Source organism: Quercus lobata, chromosome 5 (genome assembly GCF_001633185.2).
Source record: "Quercus lobata isolate SW786 chromosome 5, ValleyOak3.0 Primary Assembly, whole genome shotgun sequence".
In the NCBI taxonomy this organism is placed as follows: Eukaryota; Viridiplantae; Streptophyta; class Magnoliopsida; order Fagales; family Fagaceae; genus Quercus; species Quercus lobata.
Window position 1 is genome coordinate 57,071,400 of NC_044908.1, and position 19,154 is coordinate 57,090,553.

Sequence of the window (19,154 nt, forward strand, 5' to 3'; positions counted from 1 at the left end):
TTATTGGGTCTTATCTATATTTATATCTATATTTATATATTTAGGATTTTTTTTTTTCAAAATAACACTCCTTTTTAAACAATTTTGTTAGTTTGTATTGTTTCCAAACTATTTATGAACGTAACATCTCGAGTCTAAAATAATCGACTTCTTTGTAGTAACTCGAGTCTATAGAAATTGATTTCCAATAGAACTCGAATTTGTAGGAAACGATTTCTAGTAGAACTCGAGTATTAGAAACAGTTGATTAATCAAATCATTTGATTACTCTTGAAGAAGGGTAATGAGATTTTTTTTTTTTTTTTTTTTTTTTTGATAAAGGGTAATGATAAAGTTGATTAGCTAAAGTGGTAGATTTCTCATTTCAGTAAGAAAAAAGAAAAAATTGCCTCACAGTCACAGCTAGACCAAAAAGTAAAAGAACTAATGAATGTCTTCGTCCAAAACGGAAGCTTTCACCATTGAGGAGTTCGGTTGTGTAGCTATTGTTCTTCAACTCTATGATATATATATATATATATATATATTTTTATATTAAATAGTTACAACATACTACAAATCTTGTAACTCGAACTTTGTCTCTCTTAGACCTCTAAGTACTCTCAGCTAACTTCTTTATAATTTTTTTTTTTATCCACTACTTCTTTATAATTAGTATGTGCTTGATGATCTAATTTCCATCATCTTATTTATTTTATAATTAATGTAAAGATATAACTACACTAAAAAAAAAAAAAAAAAACAGTGATAGGGAAAAACGTTTTACCAACCATCCTGGTCATCACTTGGCAGTTGCTAATTGATAGGTAATAATAGATGTTTTTATAATAGTTTTTTTTTTTTTTTTTTTTTTGAATGAGAATTTCAACTCATAACCCCCGCTCCTAATAATAGCTCTTTATTATCATACCAAGACACCAATCAGTTTTTAGTGTAGGCGGAGATTGAACCTCAAATCTCTTATTCAACCATCAAAGACTTTACCAATTGAGCTAACTGGAACCCACTTTTATAATTGTTAATTGATAGGTAATAATAGACCATAATTTCTTCATAAATTGATGTGAATGTTCACATATGTCCCTCAATAAGTTGTGAAAAAGATAGTAAAATTTACTGTCTGTAGCGTTGTCAAAATTAATTTAATTTCCATTATAAGAACTGTGCCTAATTATCACAGTTTGATAACATTGAATTGTTGCAGCAAAGAGTGTTGGTCTCCCAAATCTGGACTCTTACCTTGATTAATTCCTTGGGGACAAACTTCACACACGGTGCAAATTTTGCCTCATATGCATCCACAATCAGACTACCAACCAGTATTATACCTGCTGGTACATTTAGTCCCTTCTACCTCGATGTCCAATACTCACAATTTTTACAGTTCAAGTTCAGATCACATTTGCTAAGGCAAAAAGGTAAAGTGGGTCAATGGGTAAACACTTCACTTGTTCGTAATATTATGTATTTGTTGAGAATTGAGGGTGCTTATAACAAACATCTATGTTATCAAATGCATTTTTACTTTGTATTGGGCCTTTGATTTTCTTGTAGGAGAAATATATGCAAATTTAATGCCCAAGGGGGATTACCTTTCAAAAGCTTTATACACATTCGATATCGGTCAGAATGATCTTGCTGAGGGGTTCTTTTTTGGTAACATGACCATAGAGAAAGTCAATGATTCTATCCCTGATTTAGTAAACAAGTTCTCCATTAATGTTAAGGTTAATTTATATTAATATTGATTAGTGGTTGATAATGGGCTGGCTTGACCTAGACCTATTACTACAAGAAGAAACATCCTTTTGTTAAACCAATTACAACCGAAAAATAAAAAATGAAATTTGGTAACTAAACTTTGTTTTATTAGTTCTAATCAAGTGAAACTATGGTGTAGAATATATAGGAAAATTATTATGTACTCTCGGAGTATCATAAATGTGTACTCTCTCATCTCACATGAATGGTGGATCCCACTAATTAAATTTATGGTGAGACCCACCATTCATGTGAGAGGAGGGAGCACGCATTTATGGTACTTCCAGAGTATCTAATAATTTTCCGAACATATATAACTTGGGAGCTAGATCTTTTTGGATCCACAACATGGGACCAATTGGCTGCCTTCCCCTTATTTTGGCCAATAGTTCAAACTTCAAAGGGACAGTTATGGTTGCACAAAGCCTTATAAGTTATAATGATGTAGATCAATATTTCAACCACAAATTGAAGGAGGCCATAGTTCAACTCAGGAAGGATCTTCCTTCAGCTGCATTCACATGACATATGTGGATGTCTACTCTGTCAAGTACTCTCTATTTAGGTTGCATTTGAATAGTTTGTTTTTTGTCAACTTAAAGCATTCTCATCAGGTGTGCCAAATGCCAAATATTTGGCATTTGGCACACAAACACCAAAAAACCCTTCTCATGAGGTGTTCTACATCCTATAAATTTTGACACACGTGAACAGTACCGTTCTATTTTTGGAACGGTACAGACAAATGTGCTATAAAAAAAATACTTTTTTATTCCATTTCTCTCTCTCTCTTCATTTATGACTCTCTCTTTCTTTTTCTTCTTTCTTTCTCCGCCTCACTTCATCTTCTTAGTTCTCACCTCTCTTCCTTTTTTTTTTTTTTTTTCCTTCTTTCTTTCTCCAAAACCTCCACCTCTCCCTTTTTCTTGCTTTTATTTTTCCCCTTTTTTCTTTTCTGTCACTTTCTCTGTGCCTTCTCTATCTTTTTTTTTTTTTTCCCCTGTCACTCTCCCTCTCTTTCTTTCTTTTTTTTCCTTCGCCTAAGCCGTTGCCATTGAGATCGGCCGTCACCGTGGAGTTCGGCCTTGCCGTGGAGTTCAACCTTGCTGATGAGGCAGTCGCCATGGAGATCTTTGATTGTCACGCCCCGAACCCAACTATAAAGATAGGCACGTGACAATTGCCGCACGCTTATAAAGTAAGCACTCTATAAGTGTGCAAGGCTTTCTTAGCAACTAAAATTTATCCTCAAAAAAACTAAATCAATTAAATCCAAAATACCTCAACAATTTCTTTAGGAATAGATCTCCAATAATTTAATAGGAATAAAATCCAAACCTTACATACATAATGCCAATTGGCCAATAAATATAAAACTATTAGAAGACCATCCAATTCCAAAATCACTAAGCTTCTTTTCCCACTCACAACACAATCATCAAAACTCCCAAAACTTGTTATTCTTCATAATCTGAAATTGGAGGGGAAAAAGGGGGGTGAGTTGACAACTCAATAAGTAACCAAAACACTAATAAGTTCTATCAAGCAATAGATCTATAAAGTAATAAGATGTAATATGAGCCTTCAAAAGTCATAATATGCTATGGGTTTTCAAAAAAAATAACTAAAGAAATTTCATAGTCTTAAAATAATAAGTTGCAAATAGATTATATACTTTAATCTTACAAATATATCATAGATGGTTTAGGAAGTAGTTAGTTTTTCATATATCAAAAGTTATAACTTACAATAGGTTCTAAAAATACATAAGCAGTTTTAAAGACTCAAATTAGTTCAAATACTCAAACGTAATTCATATTCTTAACAATCTTATGACTATGGTCACGCTATATCCCCGTGACTGGGCATCAGAGTACCAATGAATAACCCCCATTGGTTTGGGTATCAGAATACCAATGAATGACCCCTATTGGTTGGGTATCAGAATACCAATGAATGAACCCCATTGGTTTGAGTATCAAAATCAATTCATAGTCAAATTGTCCATAATCATATGTAATAAATCATAGTTTCTAACAAAAATATATCTTATTCAAATACGTATATATAATTATATATTCAATAATCAAATATATTTGTGATATTTCTATATTCTTATTTTAAATCAATATAGCTAACAAATATCAATTAAATAAAATAAATCTTATATTCAGTGCTCATATGTATTTGTGAAAATTCTTTATTCGTTACTTTGAATCAGTATAGCTAAAAACAATTAAATAAGATACATCATATATTCAGTAATCAGATATATTTGTGATAATTCTTTACTTGAAATTAGTAATACATTAGAAATAAAATTGTAATATCTGTAAACAAATTTTAGGAGTTAAATAAAACCAATTAGGATAAGGTTACTTACTTCAATCCAAAGCCTATTCAAAAATCCTTGCAGGTTTCCAAGACCAATCCAATGTAAACCTTTTAGCAAACTAAATAAAGAATTTACTCCAAACAAGTGTGTCACTTAGATCCTTGGACCTCAAATCTCAAGGCCACCCAACACCACAAAGACAACAAGGCAAAGATGCTTTACACGTGAAAAGACTAAATCCTTGGAAACCTCCAAATAATTGGTATTGGCTTCATCTTTTATCTATTAATAAGGAACCTTAATGACAAGTCAGTATTGCCCATAGTGGCCAACACACATCTAGTTACGTTGCCCTCAATAAGAATCATGGAATAAAAGTGACATGCTTTTGGTGGTGAAATTTTGCTTAACTGGACATATACTGGTTGGCTTCTTAGATAGGAGAAAAGATGAGGAGGAGGGGGGGGGGGGGGGGGGTTGTAGACGGCAACTCCTCTTAGAAAATCTTTAGACATAAAAAAATAAATAAATAAATAAATAAATAAAAAAGCAAAGTCCTTAGGGTGGCTAGGGTTTACATGATACAATTAGGGTATTAATATTGCTAACTTCAATATTTGAAATTACTAAATTACCCCTAAAAAATAATCTCCTTTTTATTTTATTATTTTTTTTTTTTTTGGGGACCGGGTATTACATAAACAATTTTTTGCGGAGATGATCACAGTACGTGTTTCCCCACCCCAAAAAACTAAAGACCCCACAAGCCCTACTAATAACGTTGGAAACATAACAAAATTTAATAGTCTCTCTGCAATGACAGCATTCTTCTGGCTATTTATTTAATTATAAAAAAGAAAAAAGAAAGTCCAAAATTCATCCAAAATGGTCATTAATTCATTCTAGTTTATTTCATAGGACTAACTTTCTTTTTTTGAGAGAGATATTTAATAGGACTAACTTCCGTATGTTAGACTATTTCAGAATATAAACAATTGCAATAAGGAAGACAAAATTAAAGAGTACATTATAACCAGTAGTACAAGATTATTATTATTTATATTTATAGGTGCCTATGAATCTAAATGTCGTGACAAGCTATTTTCAAAGGTATGGGTGGATCTGAAAAAGATCCGGTTGAAATTTGACAAAAAGACAAACTTGTTAGCAGCCTCTATATAGTGAATTCCATCCCAATTTACTCTAACTAAGGGGCATTCACATAAACCAACAAATATCTGGCTTCCATTGACTGTAATTGTTCCTCCACAGCCAACATTGTTGCTGTAATTGTATATGCCACCATAGCCATAACAGGCAATGAGGGGGATTTCAAATCCTGTTATTTTCAACCAAACAATTAATAAACATGAAATTATGCTTCATTAATAAAATATTTTAAATGAAGGAATAAAAATGATAAATGTTAAAGATCATCTAAATCTATAAGATTGATCATCATTAAAAACAGGGACAAAACTACATTTGGACCAAAGGGTCGTGGCACCTTGATTTTTTTTTTTTAATAATATGTATACCAGTTAAAATTAAATTATAGTATAAACTTAAGTTTTTATGGTATTTGGTTTAAAAAATTTGTCAACTTATTAAAATTTATAGTTATTTTTTTTATTTTTTATTTTTTATAACTTTATTAAGCCCCAGATAAATTCAGTTGATCTTCGATTATTAACCAATTCAATCAGCAATAAATTTTCCTCTATCCAAGTTGCGAAAATCAAATTGACCCAAAGAGACCTCATGAAATAGAAATAACTAACTGGCCTAAATCCATATATAGTCCCCTTAAAGAAAAGGTTAATTAATACATGAACTGCCGGATGTGGATTCATGCAATTGTTGCACTGTCATGTGAGAGGGAAAAGTTATTTGGCTTTTTTTTTTTTTTTTTTAACGTTTTTAAATGTTGTCAATTTGTGCATGAATCTCTAGTGTTATCACAAAATCAATAAGGCAAAGCTCTTTGATCTAAGCATTAAAAAATAATAATGATGGTTAACTGTGTCTATAGTTTAGTGTGAATAAAACATAAAGTTGAGTATTTTTGATTGAGTAAATAAAATAAAATAAAATAACTATTTTTATGTCAAAATATTGGTCTTATACATTTTCTCAAAGTTGTATTCTTCTCTCTTCTCAAAGTTATATTTTTCTCTCATTGTCATAATCATAAATTCATTTCAATTTTTTTTTTTTTTACACTTTTTGGGTTTAGAAATTAGATAGTAGAGTAAATGTGACAACAAAATTTATGGTAAGTCTCTTGCTTTAGAATCAATGGAAATTACCATGAAATTCTATACATAAATCAATCATATATGATTTTTGGGATTTAAAAAAAAAAAAGTTAAAGATGATAGCAATTTATTAAGAAATTATTATTATTATTATTACTGTGGGGGGTGGGGGTGGGGGTGGGGGTGAGGCACCCTTACCCAAGTAGGCCTGAGGAGTGATTGGGCCCAATTCACAGCCAAGTTGGGGCTAGTCTAGCTGAGGTGCTCTACCACCGCTAGCCAAGCAACCCGGGGATTACTTTTCACCTAAGGAGGCCTCATAAAGGGTATCTTATGGAAGACTAGGAGGAAGCAACTGAAGCTAAAAGACAAAGAGTTACAGAATGGCATGGTGACAGGTGTAGGCAAGAGAGAAAGGAAGCTTTTGAGTAAAGCAACCATTACCTCCGCATTAAATACACCACAACAACCTAGTTTGTTGCATTAATGGCAGAATGACCATTGAATAGTGTCCATACAGCCTCTATCCTACTCTACCACCGCCAGCCAAGTAAGAATGTGACAAATATCTAGAAGTGGAATAACAGCCCTCTAAGTGGAAGGTTGGGATGTAAATCAAATGGCCACAAAAGTGGAAAGATCCCACATGAACAGGGATCGGGAAAAAAACAAAGGAAAGAGTTGGAGAACTGAAATTGCAAAGTTCAATCATGTGTAAAAATTGTCCTTAACCAACCTGAAGATAAAATACAAATTCAGATGTTATTAAGACTTAGAAATACAAGAGCAAATCTGGAAGTTCATCCTCTCATTTTTTATTTCATCTACCTACCGTCTCAAAAAAGCCTAAGTGTTGGTCTATATCCCTACCTATACAAAATAATTGTATTAGGCCCAACCACCAAGGCTTACCTTGGGTTTTTGACCCCCTACAATAGTTATTATTATTATTACCTTAAATTGATTTTAGTTTTATTTTTCATCTATTAATTTAATGTTAAATCTTTTTATAAATTCTCATTCTTAAATGGTTAATTTTTTTTTTTTTTTTTCATACTTTGGCCCCCAAAGGTTAAATTTTGGTTCTGCCCCTTTTTTTTTTTTTTTTTTTTTTTTTTTTTGTGACAATTCAATAGCTTAGGGAGGGAGAAATTAAATTTTGAATGTCACCATTGAAAACATTAAGATGACTCCTTACATGATTATTAATACTTTTATGTTATATAATTTTTGTAAGGGCACGTTTTACTCCCAAAGCCCAAATGAAAGGTCAATGGCCCAAAGAGCCCAGAATAATAAATTTGTAGAGAGTGGGCTTGGAACCAAACTTTCAATGAGTTAAAGTGGACAATGATCACTGTAGGTTAGTTGTATTGGAAAGCATAAACAAACGGTTTAGACAAGAAAAGTCCTCTTCGGATTAGTCTGAGGAAGGTTGTTCTTATATATTTCTCTTAGACTTATATAAAATTACAATTTTTCAGTTTACTGTCCTTTTTCTACAGAATATCTGATGATCCCTTTGTAATGGGATTTTCCTTCTTTATATTCCCCTTTCTTACTTCATCTTAGCCCTCCATGTGTAAATTAAATTGCTGGCTTTGATACTTGTCTCATCAGCACATTCCTGAAGTCTTTGTGGGTAGTTGTAAGGCTGAATGTTATTGTTCAAGTATCACATCCACATTAATACGACCAGGGGGTTTGTTGCAGAGTATTCAATACTATGGTAGCAGCTTTCCTCTCAGATATTTCCTAATTCTCTTTTGTCTTACCCCTATCTGATGTTTATCTTTGCCAACATGATTGTCTGTTGCCTTATTCTTGACGAAAGGTTGGACCTATGACCTCTACCCTGTTTAGCCAAGGAGGTACTTCTCCTCGAACGACATTTCCAGTTCCTCATGACCAAACTCCTTCCACAAACCATTGTCTTGCAAGCCTCCGTTAGTATTACTTGGCCTCGGATATGGGCCACAGCCCAATACCCATATTTGGACCCTTTATCCCTACAATTTTTAATATAAAGTACAAATTATCATAAGGCTTACCCTATTCCTTGGATTTACTAAAGGTTTATTTGTGATCCGTTTATTTTACTAAAACTAAAATTTTTTTGCTGAAAATATAGTAGAAAAAAGTAAAAGTTAGCTAAAATAATACAATGAGATCCATGAATAGTACCAAAAATTACAGTGGGACCCATAAATAGTGACAAAAATAAGCTGAATAGTAATACAAGTTGACAAAAAATAAACTATTCAAAAAAGCAACCTAAATAGAGAGTACTTGATAGAGTAGACATCCACATATGTGAATGCAACTGAAGGAAGATCCTTCCTGAGTTGAACTATGGCCTCCTTCAATTTGTGGTTGAAATATTGAGCTACATCATTATAACTTATAAGGCTTTGTGCAACCATAACTGTCCCTTTGAAGTTTGAGCTGATGGAAAACTGGCCAAAATAAGGGGAAGGCAGCTAATTGATTAGCACTAATAAAACTAAATTTAGTTCCCAAATTTCATTTTTTATTTTTCGGTTGTAATTGGTTTAACAAAAGGATGTTTCTTCTTGTAGTAATAGGTCAAGGTCAAGCCAGCCCATTATCAACCACTAATCAATATAAATATAAATTAACCTTAACATTAATGGAGAACTTGTTTAATATATCAAGGATAGAAGCATTGACTTCCTCTATAGTCATGTTACCAAAAAAGAACCCCTTAGCAAGATCATTTCGACCGGTATCGAATGTATAAAGCTTTTGAAAAGCAATCCCCCCTTGGGCATTAAGTTTGCATATATTTCCTCCTACAAGAAAATCGAAGGCCCAATATAAAGCAAAAATGCATTTGATAATATAGATGTTTGTTATAAGCAACCTCAATTCTCAACAAATTACATAATATTACGAACAAGTGAAGTGTTTACCCATTGATCCACTTTACCTTTTTGCCTTAGCAAATGTGATCTGAACTTGATATGTAAAAATTGTGAGTATTGGACATAGAGGTAGAACGGACTAAATGTACCAGCGGGTGTTATACTGGTTGGTAGTCCGATTGTGTATGCATTTGTGGCAAAATTTGCACCGTGTGTGAAGTTTATCCTCAAGGAATCAAGGCAAGCGTACAGATGTGGGAGACCAAGACTAATTGCTGTAACCATGCAATGTGATCAAACAGTGATAATTAGGCACAGTGCTTATAGTGGAAATTAAATTAGTTTTGACAATGCTGCAGACGGTAAATTTTACAATCTTTATCACAACTTATTGGGCAACATATGTGAACATTTGCATCAAGTTGCACAAAAAGTATTGTCTATTATTTATCTATAAGTTAATTAACAATTATAAAAGTCACTCCGTCTCCATAAATGTGTATTTCATCCTTCCACATTGTGGGTCTCACCAATTCAACTCATATGGTAGGTCTCACCAACTCAATAAATTGATGGGACCCACCATGAAAGAGGATGAAATACACATTTATGAAGTCCCTACTAATTTTCCGCTGAGAAATGCGAGCACCACCACTACCTTAACCTCTCCCACCGAGCCTCCATATCCACCTGACCCACCATCCAAAACCACAGAAACTCGAAAATGATCAAAACTCAGTTGCCCAAATGGCATTTCAGAACGGTCCAAATTCTTAAACTCGGCTTCATGGCTAGAAAATAACGGGTGAGATTAAGAGCGGCACGAAGAACAAGTACGAAACCCGCTAATCTGAACTGGGTTTGCGGGAATTCGGGTGGAATGTGAAATTGGTCTGTGAGAAAACCCCATGAAACGGTAAAAGAGTGGAGATTTGCGGATGAGTGATGCTGGGTTTTGAACCATTTTTGTTTCTGTGAAGATTGAAGAAAAACAGGGGTTGTGGGAAAGTCTGTGTGACTCTGTGGTGGGTTTTAGTTTTTGAGCTAAACTGCCTAAAAGCCTACTGTTCTCATAGTCTCTAATCTGATCTGAGAACGGAATTCAACAATTTTGTGTAAGTCAAGCTTCTCGATCCTCCTCCTCCTGTTGAGCCAATGAGCTCCAATAACATTCTAATTATTGTGGGTTTTGCTGCAATAGTACCTGGTTTTTTACTGATAACTCTTGTTGTTAGCCTCCTCTGTTATTGCTACCACAACAAGTTCACAGAGAATGATCAGCTTGCTCATGATAGAGGAGGTTCTCTTGATGTAGAGGAGGGGGGTGGTGGACATGGAGGGGACGAGAGCAGTGACAATAATGGAGGGGATGGTAGGAGTGAACATGGAGGAGGCAATGGTGATGTAGAGGAAGGGACAGGTGGACATGGAGGAGATAGCGGTGATGGAGGGGACAGTGGCGATGCAGATGGATGGTATGGGAGTGCTGATGGAGAGGACGGTAACGTCGAGGAGGGGACTGGTCGACCATGGGAGGTTGTCTTCTTATTTTTATTTTTATTTTTGTTACACACTGTAGAAGTTCTACTTTAGAGTTTAGAGTAATGCAAGCACCGTAGAAGTTCTACTTTAGAGTTTAGAGTAATGCAAGTATATAAGGATGTGGGGTGGACATCAAATCTACTGTATGGGGGAGGGAGAAACTTAGAAAAAATTGAAATCTCAAGTTGTTAATGATAATTTAATACACTCAATTTTATTTTATTTTAAACAATTTTAGTATTATGAATGATTCATTTGGGATTCTAAAGTTTGTAATTGCATAGTTTTAAAAATTAAATGATTAGATTTATAGAGTTAATATTTGATTATATTTTTTAAAAATAAAAGATAAATTAATTGAAAAATGAATGATGATGTGGCGCAATAGGAGTTTTGCAAAATTAAATACAATGCTTTCATTATTATAACATGTTTTGATTTTTGTTGAATATTATTTTTTTTATTTATTTATAAAAGATGTACACCATTTCACTTTAGAATATGTGCAATAAATTGCTTCACAAAATTTGTAAATTTAATTTCAAAGTGTAATCTTTGATTTAAATATGTCGTAATGGATGTGTTGCCTTTTTGCCATCAAAACGTTGCTATGGCTCTTCTAATATCATTAATTCATTTTTCTTATTTTTAAATGATATATATATAAATAATCTATTTGTCATGATTATGTTTTCCACTAGTCACTAACTTGCGCTGTGCGGGGAAAAGTTTTACATAAATGTAAAACTTATATAACATATGTACAATCATCTTGATTTATTTATATTCTTCTGTTAAATGCATTTTCAATTTGTCGTAAATATAAGTCAAAAATTATTCCAATCAAATAATAGTACCTTAAGCTAATCCAAAATAATATTAATTTTGCCAAATTCAACATTAACTTCTATTTGTCAAATCCCAATAGCTGAGTAAAAAAATATTATCAAAATCCTATTACTTAATTCCTTTATCTTCTTGAACTTCCACACTAACCAAAAAAAAAAAAAAAAAAGACGCCTAAAATTTAGGAGTATGTACATGTACCATCTAGCCAAATTAAGTACAATTTTAAAAAATAATTGAATTAAATTTTGAATAACATTCCAATCCCAAAAGCCCTTTTTCTTTTCTCACAATTTCCTATCAACCCAGCAGAGAAAAAAAGCTGAGTAATAATATTATTATCTATAAGAGGTGAAAAAAAAGGCATGTGAAATTTGATATTTCAATTTTTTTTTTTTAAATGAAATGCATGAAACTCCAATCTACCAAATCATCAAATTATTATAACAATATTACTATTTAAACGGAAAAAAAAAAAAAAAAAAAATACTAGCAATACAAAAATACATTCACTCAGCTAAAACCAAAACTTTCATCGGACCAAATCAAGACATTCTTCAATCTTTATGCACTGCCAAGTCTCTACCTAAAGCATGAACTGAAAATGATTTCTTTTGATCAAGAAAAAACAGTAATCCTATTAAATGCCAACTACCTTAATATTTGCTAATCTCTACTAGCTAACTATTACAGTACATCAATAATTATTGTATCTCTAAATTCAGTAGCATTTAATTGGTGCAACCTTAATGCAGCTGTAGCTCTTGAACAATACAGTCCAGTATGAGACTTGTTACCAAGTATTTTTCCTTCTTGGACTCCCACTTGAACTTCTGTTTGGCCTCCTCTTCCACAAGCTTCTAAGCAATGAGCTTCTCAGGTGCCAACAACACCAAACCCTACAAAGCAAGCAAACATTTATATACAAATCCTAGACGACAAAACCTTTATTTAAAAAAATAAATAAATAAATAAAATACAAATGCAACATCCAGAAAAATTCCATAAGAAACATATTGACACCTTTTTTTGGATCTTAAATAATAAAACTTTAAAATACAACCCTAGGCAACTGTCCATTCACTAAAAACAAAAATAGCAAAAGTTACAAAGAATGATATGTTGAGCACAGATTATTCCCATATCAACACAAACCTTAGGCTAAGAAATCACTCTGCACATCCCCATCATATTTTTGCAAGCCCATAAACAACCTCCTTCACTCCTTAGAGCATAAGGAACCATCATTATCCATTCTTTAAAGCCCATGTAGAGTTTGAATGAAAAGAACCCAATTTAAAAAGATTAGTAAACCAAAGTTTGAAATTGGACCTAAAAACCACAATTTCATTCCCACTTACAAATAAAGAGAATAGATAAGGGGAAAATCCTAAAATTAAGTAAAACCATCACTAACCATTCTTTAAAGCCCATGTAGAATTTAATCTTTTAGGATATTTCCCTAGATTCAAGGAAAAATAATAGAGCGGAAAAGGGAGGCTTGGACATGTTGATGGGAAATTGTAACAAAGAGTCAAATGTAACCCCTGCTTAATCATGTTCAGCTACAAACACACACACACACACACACACAAATGCAAGCACCTGTAATGAATGAAGAAATTATTAAGGTGTTCTTCTCATATGAATAATGGTGTAAGAAGAGTTCCCAAATCTATTGGATTGAAATAACCAACGAAAGTAAAATTTAATAGAATACCAAAGAAACATCTTAGTAGAAATAACATAACTACCATTCCATCTACAAAAAAGACTTTGACAATACAAAAAACTATAAAGATGAAACTGATTCCCCATCTCTGACATCAGTATTGATGAGTCGTGAGAACTTGAATGCTGCTTTTAGAACAAGTAATGCATTTGCTCTGTGACAAAATAACTGAAACTCTGAGAAAATGGTGGGCTAAAGATTGTTAAGATGGGAGCATCAAGAAACCGTTACTCAATGGTGCCTTCTACAAAGTAGGAGTACTATTGCCTGTCACCTTCAAGGAAAGTTCTTCAGTACCACACGAGTAACAGCAGTGTGGAGAAGCTAGGGTTTCTGTGGACAAAATCTTGAGCCATTTGCAAACTAAAATGGATTAATTACCATTCAGCAAGCCCTTAATCAATTAATTTACCTTCCTTTGCCTGATGATAGTTCATGGATGTAAACTTTCATAACTTTTGACTGAGGAAATCACTCTAACCAAAATCATTGATCTTGCAGTCCTTGCCCAGCAAAAAGAATCTTAGGGGGACTGATCAGAGTAATAGTTCCAGTGTGCATGCAAGATAATTGACGAACTTTAAGCTATAGAAAAGATGCCATGGAATCTTGCTTCAAAACAATATGAGAACAAAAGATTTCACCAAAAAACAAAAGCTTCATTCTATAGTTAGACAGATTGTGTTTCCATTTCATTCATCTCTGATAGTAAACTTTCTTTCATATGTTCATTCATCTTAGAAAGTACTTCCACCGAAAAATAATCAAGATCCCAATAATCATTCAATGATCTGATTTTACGATTCATTCCTCCTCAAGCTCTCAAACTCCATTAAACGGTGAGCTTGAATCACTTAATTAGAAAGAGAAATGTTCCAGAAGCATTGGCTACAAGCTTTACCTTTTTATGTCTCTTTCCATTTCCATCTTTCATTTTTAATCTATGCCCTATGGACTCCTATATGCATTTACTATTTCCATGGATCACACTGGTGCAGAAATAATGTTTAGTTCTAAGCAGCATATAATTAAAAGACTTGGGTAAAAAATAAATCACATTGTATTCATAAACCAAAAAGGAGGGAAGAGGGGGGGGGGGGGGTATTCTTCACCTACGTTGGTACCAAGATACATGCTGCAATTTGAGAACAGACTGACTAATGTTACTGAGGAATTTCAAGGTCCAGTCTCCTGTCAACTACTTCTCCTGTTGAATCATCTGGAAATGCATCCGGATAGGTAGCCAAAATCCTTAATTTCATGCTCCTGTTAATGAGAGAGAGAGAGAGAGAGAGAGAGAGAATTAAATCACCAAATGGCACCAAAATCTAGATAGCCAAGAGACAACAACCAAGAATTTAAACTTTTAAGTAAACAACTTGAATCAAGATAATAAAATAGATCTGGGATGATGTAAGAATAAGAAACTCGGCATACATAGAGCTTCATAATCAATAGTATAGTTGCAAAACACGTCAACTTTACAAGTCAATAGAAAAATTCAGACAATCGGGCAGTAGGAAATAATTCATATAAAAGAAAATAGAGAAGGTAAAGGCAGCAGCAAGATAAAGTTGGAGATCCACTCTAGCAAAATATTTTGAAATGAAGTGCAGCATAAAAGGCTGCACAAGACTTAATGATTCAACAGAAAATATGGTAACTGAACTCATAATATCTTCATCCACACAAATTTGGATAAAAAAAAACTTATGAGCCAAATAAAAAATTGCAACCTGCCATCTGTAATATAAAAATAGTTTCATACCAATACACACAAATCTTCATAGGTTTTGAACAAATACAGGTCTTTCCAAGTGAAGAATGAATATATGAATGGAAATCTTAAAGTTCTCTTAAATTATCAAAAAGCCCCACCTTGTTTTCATGGTATTGAATTTAGTTTTTTGATTATTGACTCCATGTGTGCCTGAAAGCCATTCAATTCCAATTTCAAGCATGTAGATATGGGTGTTCAAGACACCAAGAAAACTGAGAAAACTGATTGATTTCAGCCTTTTTCCTCAGTTATCATGGTTCACTTTGATGCTTATTCAGGAAAAAAGGCACCTATTATATCAATTCAGTAGAAGTCTAACACACCACTTAAAACCAAATCAACCAATCAAATTATAATTTAATTTCTAATTATATTAGTATGCATGGAAATATTTTAAGCAGAATAAAAAATCTTACAAATATGTTCACACCTAATAAATTCTTCTATTTTTACATCCCAAACACTCAAGCCTCCTAATCTCTTGCCTCCCAGACTACCACACATCTATCATTTCATTATTTTCTGTTCTAGTTTCTTATTCATTCTTTATTCTTCTCTTTACTTTTCATTATCTATTTTTTTAAGGGTCCTGTTAATGAGTGCCTAAGGCATTTATTAATGGACCACTTAAGGAACTTTGAATACCAGTTTTATAGGAAATAAAAAAAGCCATCACAAAAGTCAGTTGCTTTTTTCTTTTCCATAAAAAGTTTCTAAAAATATTTCCTAAACCAACGCCTTAGGGCATCCATTAAATTTACATTTTATTAATTCCCTTTCCTTTGACATTCATCTTTTTTTTTTATTTCTTCTCCCTTGTCTTCTCCATTTTCCTCTTTTCTTCTTCCCTTTGTCTTTGTAAACCAATTTTCTCTACTCTCTCCTCTCTACATCCTCTTTTTTTTCTCTACTGCTTCTGCACAGTTTTTGCCCCTCTTCATTGTAACCACTCACACTCAGACACCAGACACTGCAGATCACTGACCTATTGGAAATCTCCATCTCCATCAATATCTGCCATCCCATTCTAGGTCTTTGCCAATCTCTGCCGATCTTGGTCTTCTTAGCGTCTTTGGTTGCTCTGAAATTCACAAACCAATGCACTGCACCAACGGAACTTGAGCTTGGTACAGCTTATTTAGAAGACCTCCATCACTCAAAACCATCATAACAACCGACCCAGAACACCCCTAGTGTAGATAGTTAAAGATGATGAATTTGCCTCAAAGAGTAGTTAATTTCGAACTTATCAAAAAAAGAAAAAGAAAAGAGCAGTTACTTTTGCCTTTCAGTTATATTAGAAACGTTACAGTATTCTAAGTCTATTATAGTATTCTTAGTTTTTCTTCCATATTTCTACACATTACTGCCCATATCAATAAAATGTTCTTATAGAATTCGATTCTGTTGCTGTGAGCATAAAAAGGTAATCATTGATTTGGAAATATTATGCTAAAAGAAGGGAACAACACTAAACAGACAAGATGCTAGGGAGATGAGGGAGAAATAGGTTTCTAGGTATCACACCTAGATTGCATCAGAATCACTGTAGAATTTCTTCAGCATCACATATGGCCTAAAGCATCACACATATAATTTCTTCAGCATCACAAGTCAGATTAAGGTGGGAACACACAAACCTCAAACTAAGCTTTGCTTCAGACATTTTTCAAAACAACTTAAGTGAAACCATTTCATCCGTATATATAGGCATATAATGCTAAAACCTAATAGGACTTATTAGGCTTTGCCTCAAGTTCCAGTATGTGCCTAGCTAGACTTGATCACAATCAGAACAAAATTATGATATAAACAAACAGAATATATTCTCATCCTACAATTCTTTCCTATAGTAAAGAAGAAAAAAAAAAAACAATTGTAATAACCTATCAGCTCTGGAACAAGTGGAACTTCCTGGAGGGTGAGTCCTTGATTTCATTTGTAACTAAACCAATAATAAACTAAGCAAATATGAACTTAGAACAAGTTCAAATCCAGGAATGCGAACAGCATGAATTGGAGAGAAGCATTAACGAAGATTGAAAATATTCAAAAAGATTAATAAATGTGTACAAGGTTTTGTAAACTTAAAAAATTAATGAATTGGGACAAAGTCTTTGTCCTTCTTGTTGTTTTTGTTGTAATAGAAAAACAGCATATTGTCTAACCAAGAGAGAGACTGAGAGAGAGAGAGATGTCCAAATCGTCAGCATTGATAAGGGTTTTGAATTCACGAGAAACCTCAGCTGAAGCCGCTCTTATCGCCTCCTTCTCCGTTTGCTCCATCTCCATTTCTCCACCTACTGATGATCAGAGAGAGAGACGCTAATGATGAAATGAAACTTTGGGCTATCTATAAGGGTCTTCATATTTTTGGGCTTTTTATTTGGGTGGATTTAACAAGACCCAACAACTTAGATAATATAGGAGCTAGACGTTGGGCTTTTTTTTTTTTTTATACTGAATAAGCACACAAATCTAAAGCAATAATGATAAAGTACTAAAACAACACATTTCGTAACAAAGAAGACCCTCTTCAATAGAAAAATCATTACATAAAAATAGTTGCAGCAATCTACTACAAAACCTTTTTTATAGCTAGATTCTCTAGTGCAAAATGTACAAACAACTTTCCTTTTACATTTTTATAATAGTTGCCCTTATATTTGGAATCTTCCTTAACCATGACCTTCTCGTCAATTGAAACTAAAATTTATATATATTATATTGATAAAATCGTTCTTGTGTGAGTACAATAAAACAATTATATAAACTTTTAATCTTCACTTTTTCTCGCTCCACAAGTATAAATGCATGTAAGGTGTGGAGGGTAAGGGTCGGGGTTTAAGTCTCCAGAAGAGAGTTTTACAGACATATACACTTAGATTAAACTAGATTAGAATCTCTATCTTATATATATAATAATAATAATAATATATTAACTTTTCCTAATATAACTAAATTTATTTCTTTGATTAATAAACACAACCCCAATTGAATGAAAACAATATCACACAAAAAAGCCTAATAAATTTAGATAATAATTACAGAATTACTAAAATATCATTGAAATTGGAATAATCGAATAAAACATAAAATAAAATATAAAAATCTAATTAACTATGATGACCATTTATTCTTAGACTTTGCCATTAACTCAAGCTTTTGAAGAGTATATTGTTACTCTAACCACGTTATTTACGGTTGTGCCATCATTTATCTATGAGTATGTTTCGCCAAGTACGTAGGCCAACTTTGAGCCAAATAAAAGTGGCTACACCCATGTCTTTTAAGGTGGGATTAAAAGTTGAGTCATGTTTTCTTTTTTAACAAGAATAACCAGGATTTTAAAAAATCGGACAAGACAGCCCAATTCAATTAGTTCGACTTGGAATTGATCAACAATTTGGTTCGATTATGCTAATAAATCTCTATATTAATGGAAACTCAAAAAGTAGTAATTAGAGATTTGACCTATGAAATTACGAATTAGTAGGCATGGTAAAACAGGTCAGAATTTTCTGACCCAATCCGATCTAATCCGAAAAATACCTGACTCACTCGATTTTTTTGACCCGAAACAAAAATAGGTTGACTCGTGACCCAACCTGCGTTTTTTATGGGTCAATCTGACCCGACCCAAACCCGAGCCATTTTTTAAAAAAAATTTTGTGGTAAAAATAAAAAATAAAATTAAGACAATATTGGTTTAATTGTTTGTAGTGAACTTTAAGGAAACAATTAAGATATTTACATAACTATATGCAAATTAATTGAAAGATTAATGATTGAGCATTCTGTAATGAGTAAATATTTTTAGATATCAAATAGCAAAGTACATGCCAAGATAATTTGGTTACAATACAGTTAAATACATAGATTTAAAATTGTAGACATGTATGAAAAACATTCACAAGTGTAAAAATAGTGAAACCAAAATATCAAATTAACATAAATTATGAATCATTAGACCTATTTTTTAACAGTTTATGTCCAAAATAAACGGCTTTTCAAA

General features: G+C 32.8%; 1 protein-coding gene, 1 long non-coding RNA gene and 2 pseudogenes across 2 annotated transcripts; 2 read left to right on the top strand and 2 right to left on the bottom strand.

The window, feature by feature from the left end:
• The first annotated feature begins 430 nt into the window (after window positions 1–430).
• LOC115990761 lies at window positions 431–4,201 on the top strand (annotated as a pseudogene).
• Window positions 4,202–5,303: 1,102 nt separating this feature from the next.
• Window positions 5,304–10,203, bottom strand: LOC115990762 (annotated as a pseudogene).
• A 191-nt stretch (window positions 10,204–10,394) lies between these two features.
• Window positions 10,395–10,832, top strand: LOC115990763 (glycine-rich cell wall structural protein-like). Its single transcript, XM_031114555.1, has one exon. The coding sequence runs from the start codon at window positions 10,395–10,397 to the stop codon at window positions 10,830–10,832; it is 438 nt and encodes a 145-aa protein (XP_030970415.1).
• A 1,313-nt stretch (window positions 10,833–12,145) lies between these two features.
• Window positions 12,146–17,467, bottom strand: LOC115989341. The gene is made up of 3 exons (XR_004091890.1): window positions 17,308–17,467; window positions 14,476–14,625; window positions 12,146–12,526 (listed from the first exon to the last, which is right to left on the bottom strand). It is a non-coding gene; the product is annotated as an uncharacterized LOC115989341 (long non-coding RNA).
• Between the last annotated feature and the right edge of the window lie 1,687 nt (window positions 17,468–19,154).

What these genes read in the sequence shown, in the direction of transcription:
- LOC115990763 (XM_031114555.1), top strand. Translation starts at nt 10,395, where the DNA reads ATGAGCTCCAATAACATTCTAATTATTGTGGGTTTTGCTGCAATAGTA.